Source organism: Pseudochaenichthys georgianus, unplaced genomic scaffold (assembly GCF_902827115.2).
Source record: "Pseudochaenichthys georgianus unplaced genomic scaffold, fPseGeo1.2 scaffold_1802_arrow_ctg1, whole genome shotgun sequence".
Lineage (NCBI taxonomy): Eukaryota > Metazoa > Chordata > Actinopteri > Perciformes > Channichthyidae > Pseudochaenichthys > Pseudochaenichthys georgianus.
Window position 1 is genome coordinate 17,501 of NW_027262571.1, and position 9,649 is coordinate 27,149.

The 9,649-nt window shown below is 43.9% G+C and overlaps 1 protein-coding gene across 1 annotated transcript in view; it reads right to left on the reverse strand.

The window, feature by feature from the left end:
* LOC117441560 (thyrotropin-releasing hormone-degrading ectoenzyme-like) overlaps window positions 1–9,643 on the reverse strand; it is a gene marked incomplete at its 3' end in the record, with an annotated part of 22,144 nt that extends 12,501 nt beyond the window's left edge. The window contains exons 1-3 of the mRNA XM_034077627.2: window positions 9,396–9,643; window positions 6,251–7,196; window positions 1,112–1,356 (exon numbers count right to left, since the gene is read on the reverse strand). Coding sequence (XP_033933518.1) covers window positions 1,112–1,356; window positions 6,251–6,718 — 713 coding nt within the window. The remainder of the gene's footprint in view (window positions 1–1,111; window positions 1,357–6,250; window positions 7,197–9,395) is intronic.
* Between the last annotated feature and the right edge of the window lie 6 nt (window positions 9,644–9,649).

Consider the following 9,649-nt stretch of genomic DNA (forward strand, 5'->3'; position numbering starts at 1 on the left):
GCTTTGAAGTGTCCTTCAGTAAAAAGTACCCATAGCTAGCAGCTGCTTTAAAGAGTACCTGACCTCCCTTTATATTAATAGAACAATAATGTCATTGTTAGCTAATGAATGTTTCCATGCTGACCAACGGCAACGTGACAACGTTTCCATTGGTCCCTCTTCTTTAGAGAAGACCAGGAAGTGATGGATACACGGATCGTGTTCCAACCAATAGGCACGCAGTGACTCTAAAGAATAATGACCACGCACCAAACACACATTCAGACTAAAGGAACCAGCTGTTTGGGAAATGAGAGAAGTAGAAAGTACAGGTATTTGAGTTCAACATGTAAGAAGTAGAAAGTACAGGTATTTGAGTTCAAAATGTAAGAAGTAGAAAGTACAGGTATTTGTGTTCAACATGTAAGAAGTAGAAAGTACAGGTATTTGTGTTCAACATGTAAGAAGTAGAAAGTACAGGTATTTGAGTTCAACGTGTAAGAAGAAGAAAGTACAGGTATTTGAGTTCAAAATGTAAGAAGTAGAAAGTACAGGTATTTGTGTTCAACGTGTAAGAAGTAGAAAGTACAGGTATTTGAGTTCAACATGTAAGAAGTAGAAAGTACAGGTATTTCTGTTCAAAATGTAAGAAGTAGAAAGTACAGGTATTTGTGTTCAACGTGTAAGAAGTAGAAAGTACAGGTATTTGAGTTCAACATGTAAGAAGTAGAAAGTACAGGTATTTCTGTTCAAAATGTAAGAAGTAGAAAGTACAGGTATTTGTGTTCAACGTGTAAGAAGTAGAAAGTACAGGTATTTGAGTTCAACATGTAAGAAGTAGAAAGTACAGGTATTTGGGTTCAACATGTAAGAAGTAGAAAGTACAGGTATTTGGGTTCAACATGTAAGAAGTAGAAAGTACAGGTATTTGAGTTCAACATGTAAGAAGTGTGTGTGTGTGTGTGTGTGTGTGTGTGTGTGTGTGTGTGTGTGTGTGTGTGTGTGTGTGTGTGTGTGTGTGTGTGTGTGTGTGTGTGTGTGTGTGTGTGTGTGTGTGTGTGTGTGTGTGTGTGTGTGTGTGTGTGTGTGTGTGTGTGTGTGTGTGTGTGTGTGTGTGTGTGTGTGTGTGTACCGTTTCTCCCGGTGCAGTGTGTAGGAGCTTCTGAAGAAGCCCAGCAGCTCGTCCTCGATGGCAGCCTCGAAGCTGACGTTCAGCCGGTAAACCCGGAGCGGTTTGAGTTCTCGGTGCAGAACGACCACGTGCATCTGAGTGGTCGGATGGGGGAAGTGGCGGTGGATTCTCATGGCTCCGCCTCCTGGTCTGTTGGCAGGGCGACCGTTGGCTCCGCCCTCTGCCGTGACGGACACACGGTCCACCTGAAGAGAGAGAAGGAACAACCGTTAACACAGAGACGTTTCTGTGTTGGTCCCTGAAGGCAGCATCTCCCACGTCCAATGGGATTTCTCCATTTCTCGATTTTGAATTATTTATGACACTTACACGTTTTGTTGGCGGTTTAAGTACTTTAAGTGCAGTGGAATCTGAATGTCTTTCTAGAAGAATATAGTCTAACATCAAGCCCCGCCCACTTTCCGGCTAAAATCCAGCAGATGTTGGTGACTTTGTGATGTCACAATGTTTTTTTGGGTTGTGCAACCATTAGCCAATAACCAACCAAGGTGACTCCCCCCCCCCCCCCCCCCCCAACCTTATCACCTGAATCTCCTCCATTGTGTTTTGTTAAACCAATCATCTCTCAAAGGGGCGTGGCCAGCAGCAGCTCATTAGCATTTAAAGCTACAGACAGAGAATCAGGACTTTTGATCTGAATCGTGTTAAAAACAGCCTGTAATTTAACACCAGCCTCTTTAATGGAGGGACCTGCACAGAACATCACAGTATCATCCGCATAAACATGTAAAGTAGCTTCATCCACATGTTCCCCTACGCTGTTGATATATATGGAGAATAAAAGTGGTCCTGAAACAGAACCTTGTGGTACACCATTAGAAATGTTTAACCACTCAGAAGACAGTCCATCAAAGTGAACACAGTGGGACCTTTCAGAGAGGTAGTTCACAAACCACCCCACTGCCAATACTGAGTAGCCTCTGCTTTAAAATGAGATGATCAACGGTGTCAAACGCTTTGGACAGGTCAATAAATAGAGCTGCACAACTCTGCTTATTATCTAAAATACTCGTAATATCATTTACCACTTTACTTGTTCACTCACTAGGCGTTCAAGAACCTGAGCCAGAACTGACAACTTCGAGATGGGCCTTTAGTTATTTAAAATAGTTGCCTCCCCTCCTTTTAGTAAAGGCAGGACATACGCTGACTTCCATACTTTTGGAATTGTGTTCGTGCTGAGGGAGAGGTTAAAAAGAGAAGTAAGAGGTGGAGCAATAAAATCTGCAGCTATCTTTAAAAAGAAAGGTTCTACGTTGTCCGGACCGGCCGGTTTCCTAGGATCTAACTTGGATAAGGCTTCTGGAACAATACCAATAGTAAAAGGAGTAAAACTGAAAGGGTTTTCCAGACCACACGTATCCTCAAATCTTCGGTGTATCAAAATATGAAACGCTGTAAAAGAGCAAAATGAATCAACGCTAATGGATAGAAATAGAAATTGAAGGGAAACTTCTGTCATCATTCAAACAGAGTGCAGCAGTGCATGATGGGAACACGCCCGGCAACAGAAAGAACCGTTTGAAACCTCTGGGTCACACACCAATCAAACTGTGTGTGTGTGTGTGTGTGTGTGTGTGTGTGTGTGTGTGTGTGTGTGTGTGTGTGTGTGTGTGTGTGTGTGTATATGTGTGTGTGTGTGTGTGTGTAGTATTACATCATGTTTGGTGTAAAACATATAATAATATCAGCGACTGGTGGAGGGGGTTTATTGATAGCAAGGGAGGAGGAGGTGAGGAAGTAGGGAGGAAGGAGATAAGGATTAAACACATTGAATATGAAGTAGAAATGTGCGTTTGTGTGTGCGTGTGTGCGTGCGTGGTTCTTTGATGAATGAAGTGATCGATACGAGCGGAGCGCCTGCTGACACGGAGAGGAAAAGTCGGGGATTAAAAGAATGTTTTTCAAGGGGTTTCGCTGACTCGCCAGAAATGGTTTTTAATTGGGTTTGTTCGATAGTTGGTTTGATGTCTCGGCTCACGGCTCGTCGCTGTCCGGTCTTTTTAAACCGCCAAACTTGCTCACGTTTGAAAGTTGAATCTTTGAATCTTTGAATCAAGCTTTGTGTGTTCTGTAGGTGTGTGTGCATGTCAATGGTCTGCAAAGGCTAAAATCCCAAAGTTCCAAAACACAGTGACATCACTATGGAACCACTAACGCTTCTATTGGCTACAACACATTGTACATGATCTCTAAGCTGGTTGACCAATCACAACCGGGCAGGCCAGCTAACCAATCAGAGCAGACCAGACCAGAGAGGACTCTTTAAAGTAGAGACACTACATACTGATATACACCTGAACATCAGAGGAGAGGACTCTTTAAAGTAGAGACACGACATACTGATATACACCTGAACATCAGCAGGAGAGGAATCTTTAAAGTAGAGACACTACATACTGATATACACCTGAACATCAGCAGGAGAGGACTCTTTAAAGTAGAGACACTACATACTGACATACACCTGAACATCGGCGGGAGAGGACTCTTTAAAGTAGAGACACTACATACTGATATACACCTGAACATCAGCAGGAGAGGACTCTTTAAAGTAGAGACACTACATACTGATATACACCTGAACATCAGCAGGAGAGGACTCTTTAAAGTAGAGACACTACATACTGATATACACCTGAACATCGGCGGGAGAGGACTCTTTAAAGTAGAGACACTACATACTGATATACACCTGAACATCAGCAGGAGAGGACTCTTTAAAGTAGAGACACTACATACTGATATACACCTGAACATCAGCAGGAGAGGACTCTTTAAAGTAGAGACACTACATACTGATATACACCTGAACATCAGCAGGAGAGGACTCTTTAAAGTAGAGACACTACATACTGATATACACCTGAACATCGGCGGGAGAGGACTTTTTAAAGTAGAGACACTACATACTGATATACACCTGAACATCGGCGGGAGAGGACTCTTTAAAGTAGAGACACTACACCCTGATATACACCTGAACATCAGCAGGAGAGGACTCTTTAAAGTAGAGACACTACGTACTGATATACACCTGAACATCAGCAGGAGATGACTCTTTAAAGTAGAGACATATGAACCTGAAAATGAGCGGTTCAGTCCTCTCTGTCGACCAATCAGCGATACGGCCAGATTTCAATGGACTTCACTGCCGATATTCCTGGTTTCCAGTTTGAACCGTCTTTCCAGTACTTAACATCAAGCTTCATCTATAACCTACATTTCCCACGTGTACACAACCCATTAGAATATATCCAGTGAGCACATTCTTGCTCCCCAGGGGATGAACCCATTGGAATTAGAGTCCTTATTCAGCCAATATTTTACATTGCATTTTTTTTTTTTATATAACGCACGATGTTATCATTGTACCTGCATTTAAGTGTTGCTCTGTTTGCCTCAGCAGGAATTGGAAAGTTTGTGAAAGAAGAAAAAGAAGCTTCCGGCCCTTTTTTTACTTTGCTCTCACTTTCACTTTTCACCTGTGACATTTATTCCGTGAGAATTACAGAGCACCTTGCGGGATGTTTCCGCTCCAGCCGGTTGCATTTCTCTCCGCCTTGTGTTTACCCCTTTATAAAAAGATAATTGTCGCGCGCGGTACCTCGGGAGGCCCGCCCGGCGCCCAGCAACACCTCCTAATTCACCGCGTGCTCACAAACAAACAAAAAGGGTCTGCGGGGCTTTTTAAGTGGCCTCTGCCCAAATTAGACAGAGTTATCCTCCTCTCACATTAGCCCAGATGACCGCCCGGAAAGATCATGTTGCTCGGCGTTTCTCTGAGGCTTTCTCCCAACCAAATCTAAATATAGAAATCGGCTGAAACAGCAACTTGGATGGTTAATTAGCTTTGTTGAGAAAATCTCCGAAGCCAAATCTGGATGCTTTGTTCGAGAGCGGCTTGTTTTCCTCCGGAGAGACGAGGCTTTGTCGGCACGTTATCAAACCGTGTGCATCCACAGCGCCGCTAAAAGGGGTCAGGGGTCAGGAAACCAGAGTATCTCCGCAATTATCACGTCTGGTGAAGACCTTATTTTGCATTGCATGTCTTTTAACGACCCTTTAAATATGTATTTTTATCCAGAAAAACGTTTTAATGATCTACAATCCAATGTATTATACCTTTATTTTGAAAATCCCATTGGAAGTCTTTGCCGCCAATAAATCAAATCAAGTTTTATTTATATGGTACATTTAAAAGCCATTTTTGGTCGAGCCAAAGTGCTGCGTGTACGAGTAATAAAACCACATTACTACAATCACAATCAACTCAGATTGACTGAAAACATTTTTGCTAGTAAGTAATATTTTTGCACTTCTATTAATAACCTTTTAAATTTGTATTTGACAACATTTTGTGTTGTGATTTAGTCACTTAAATGTCAATAAGTCACCATATGTTAATATTTTTGATGTTTTAAAAGCTTTTTTGCCAAAACCCTTTCATTCTTTATCTTCTCGATACTTGATTTTCCAACTCAATGTAAGAACATCGGTTTAAACGGTGGTTAATCAGCTACGATACTGCACCGGAACACACCGTAGTACTGCTTCTATGAGGTGACGACCAGATCGAACGTGTGAGTACACTATGTCTACACGTTTTCCGGTCTTGAAAGACTTCTATAGATTTCTACGCATTAAGCCACCGTACCTCCAAGCGGTCGATGTGTTGGCTGAGAAACATCTCACTTCTTCAAAGCGCTATCGTCTTCTGAATCAAGCTATTATCGTTTGCCATGTCACAGATGTTACAATGTTCCTCAAGACATGCTTACCAAACCCGTCCACAGATTGCTCTCCATTAAGCCGCCGTACCTCCAGGTGGTCTTGAAAGAACGATTGTCTTCTACGTGACTTTAAGCTATTATTGTTTGCCATGATCGTCAAGCCACAGATTGTACTATGTTCCTAAAGACATGCTTACCAAAGACCTCTCGAGATGTCTCTCCACTCAGACGTACCTCGAGTTGGTCGATGTTTGAAAGCATTGTCTTCTATCTGAACTGAGCACGCCACAGATATCACCATGTTCCCAAAGACATGTCTACCAACCACTTCTCCACTCAGACGTACCTCGAGGCGGTCGCTGTGCAGCACGATGAACCGCGTGGCGTTGATGCACTCCAGCTCGATGCTGACCTCCCCGGAGAAGGTGAAGTTGTCCATGTAGACGGCGATCCGCAGGTCGTAATGCCGCGGCCTCAGCGTTCCCGGCAGCCTCAGGTTTCTCCACGGCTGAACCCCTTCCTCGTCTCCTCTTTCTCCTTTACTGCCGTTCAGTTTGGTGGACCCTCGAGATCCCGATTCGCCCGTCGCCACATCTCGACTCCCGCAGTCCTCGAATCGGACGCTGAGCACCACAGCCAGCGCCGTGACGATGATGAGGGTGAGGATGCTCAGAGCGAAGCCCAACACGAGGCGCTTGTGCACCGTGATGTGCCGCTCCGTGGTGCGAGGGCGGACCACCACCGTCTCGGCCCATTGGTCCGAGAGGCCGCGGCCGTTCCTCATGGCGCCGGGGCTGCTGTCGTTCAGCCCCATAGCGCTAAAACAAAGGGTCCGACAGCGAAGAGGTGCCTCCAGTAAATGGGGTTCGGAGCAGAAAGAGATTCATTTATGCTAAAGTCTTTATCCAGATTGTTTGCAGCAAATGTTTTTGTGTTTGAAGGTCCCAATCCTTCCCACCCTCAGTCTGTCAATCGTCCAGTCTCCGAACCTTGCCTCTCTAAAAAAAAAAACCGTCCTTCAGCTTCGAGGTAGAAAACCCTCTCTGCTGCACGTCTTACATTTCAGGCAACAGAACTGACAACCCAGAAGGGATGAGATGGTCGTGTGCGTTTTGGTTTTGCGGCGAGGAGAGGAAGAATAAAAAATCAATGCTGCATGGGCTCGATTTCAAGATCTACAGGAGGCAGAGGAAGAGGAAGGACAGGAGGCGGAGGGGGGGGGGTATGTCGTTCAGGATGTGGCTATACAGTGAGCGTATCATCCACAGGCCTTCTCTGGGAATCGGCTAAACCTAGAAGACAGAAGAAAGCCTCGTTACAACCGGATCGGGAAACAATCCGAAGCAGCAGAATTGGCTGAAGACGGACATTATTCATGTTGAGTTTGAAAATGGTAATTTCATCAACATGCATAGTCTTTTTCTGGGAATCAGCTAAACCTCGAAGAGTGAGAACTGGAATAAAGCCTTGATACAACCCTGTGTGCTGCCGACCAACTGAAGTCTCACTTTAGCTGAATCTGCAAAAAGCACCTTGAGATGATGGCTGGTTTCGAGCTTTTCATCAAGGCTTTCTGCGGGAATCAGCTGAAGAGGTTATAAACCCTTCGACAGCCACACAAGCTGAATTAGCATACGTCGTAAAAGCACTTGGATTAAAATGTCCCATGTCGAGCTGTAAAAGACGTTATTTCATCAACGCGCGTCCCCTCACAGCGGGGGGTATTTTCTCCAGGTCGTCGTAAAGTTAATTTGTTCTGAGTTAGAACTGCAGTGAGGCGTAAGCGAACCCCGATAGGACTATGATGGGATTATTATTATTATGATGATACAGCGGGACGTTAGGGTCGGGAGGAGCCACCGATGCACTCGAGTCTCCCAGGATTATTATTATTACACGTCAGGTTTGGAGTCCGGTGAAGATCATCGTCGACAAGTTATCAGCCAATATTTTGCATTTTGACTCAATTACTATCCATTTAAACCTCAATGTGTTTAGGTTATGACACCATGTGTACAGGACTTGCTTTTTAACATGAAAACCCAAGTTAACATTTTATAAGACCATTTTTAGCATCATATTTCTCTTAATGGCAATTTAAATGTACATTTTTGTCAAGAAATGTACTATATTTGTCACAACTGTTTTAAATGTTGTTAGAGACGTGTTTTAGTTACTTTAAATGTGGAAAAGTCACCACATGTTATTCAAATAAAATAAAAATACATTTATTGTTATATAATGAAGAATTGTACGACTTACCATTTCAGAATATTGAATTAAAAGGTTATTTTCCAGGTATATTTGCATTGAAACCAGTTGATTGGTTTAAACTCCAGCTCTAATGTTCTTTCTCCGTTAATATTCTGCAGATAACGGTGCTTCCTCCCGGTAATAACTCTCCCTCTCGGTCCTCGGGAGGGTAAATTGATGATTTAAGGTCAGCACGCGGTGGTTCACTCCACCGGGGCTAAACGGTACCCCACAGATCGTGATGGATGAGAGATAGATTCAGAATGATTGATACCGGGGGATATATCGATCCGGTGGAGGGGGCAGAAACCGGGGGAAAGAGGCTGTTTTTATCCGGTAGAAATCCAAGAATCAATGCAGCCTTTACCGAAATCAATCCGGTTTTGAACGTGAACGTTATCCAGTCCCTGGGTGAACGGAAACCCGGTGATGATGGGGGCTTATTATAAAGAGAGACCTCAGTCCTGATAATAACCGGGGACTTTTCCCGTCAAAAACACCTGCTTTTGTATGCTCTTATTTACCGAGGGTGAATTGTCAAGTGCCACCGGGACTGTCCGTTAAACTGATCCGTTAGTTTGAACCCAAGGAGTTGGCTGTTAAACGTCAGAAATCTGGTACTGATCCGTTAAATCAACCGGGAATCCGTTACAAGAGCAAACATCAGGGGAACATTTAGAAACAGATCAAACACAAAGTGATCTGTTCAAACACCGGGAATCCGTTAAAAAAACAGCTAATGGCCTCTTTAGTAGCAGTCACCGTTAAACCGTTAAACCAGCTCAAATGAAGAGTTGGCTGTCAGAAATCCGGTATTGATCCGTTAAATCAACCGGGAATCCATTACAAGAGACAACATCATTTTTTAAACGTCACAGATCAAACACCGGGAATCTATTGTAACAGTCACCAGGACTTTCCGTTAAACTGACGTTAAATACCGTTATAGACACAACTAAATCCGTTATTGGTCCGTTAAACGAACCGGGAATCGGTTGTTTAAAACAAACTAAGGGTCTCTTTAGTAATTGGTCACCGGGACTGTCCGTTAAAACACCTCAGATGTCAGTTTGAACACGAAGAAATCCGGTATGTCAGAAATCCGGTAGCCTATTGATCCGTTAAACCAACCGGGAATCCGTAACAAGAGGGAACATTTTGAAACGTCACAGATCAAACACCGGGAATCCGTTAAAAAAACTGGGTCTATTTCTTTTTGTAATGCTCGTTAAACCTACCGGGATCAGGTAAAGGTCCCTGATCCGTTAAAGAGCTCCATCATTAAACCCGTGCCCTCTCCATTAAATCCAAAGTAATGAACCGGGTCCGGTGGATTATATCCCGGGTATAAAACCGGCTCAGACCCCTCCGGTGCTCCGGGGTTTCACCGGATCATCCTCAACTTTTTAAGCCCGCAGAGAGCTGCTGCTCCCGGTGAGGGAGAAACGTCTTCATTAACCGAGCAGGAGGTGAGGAAGATGATGAGGAAGAA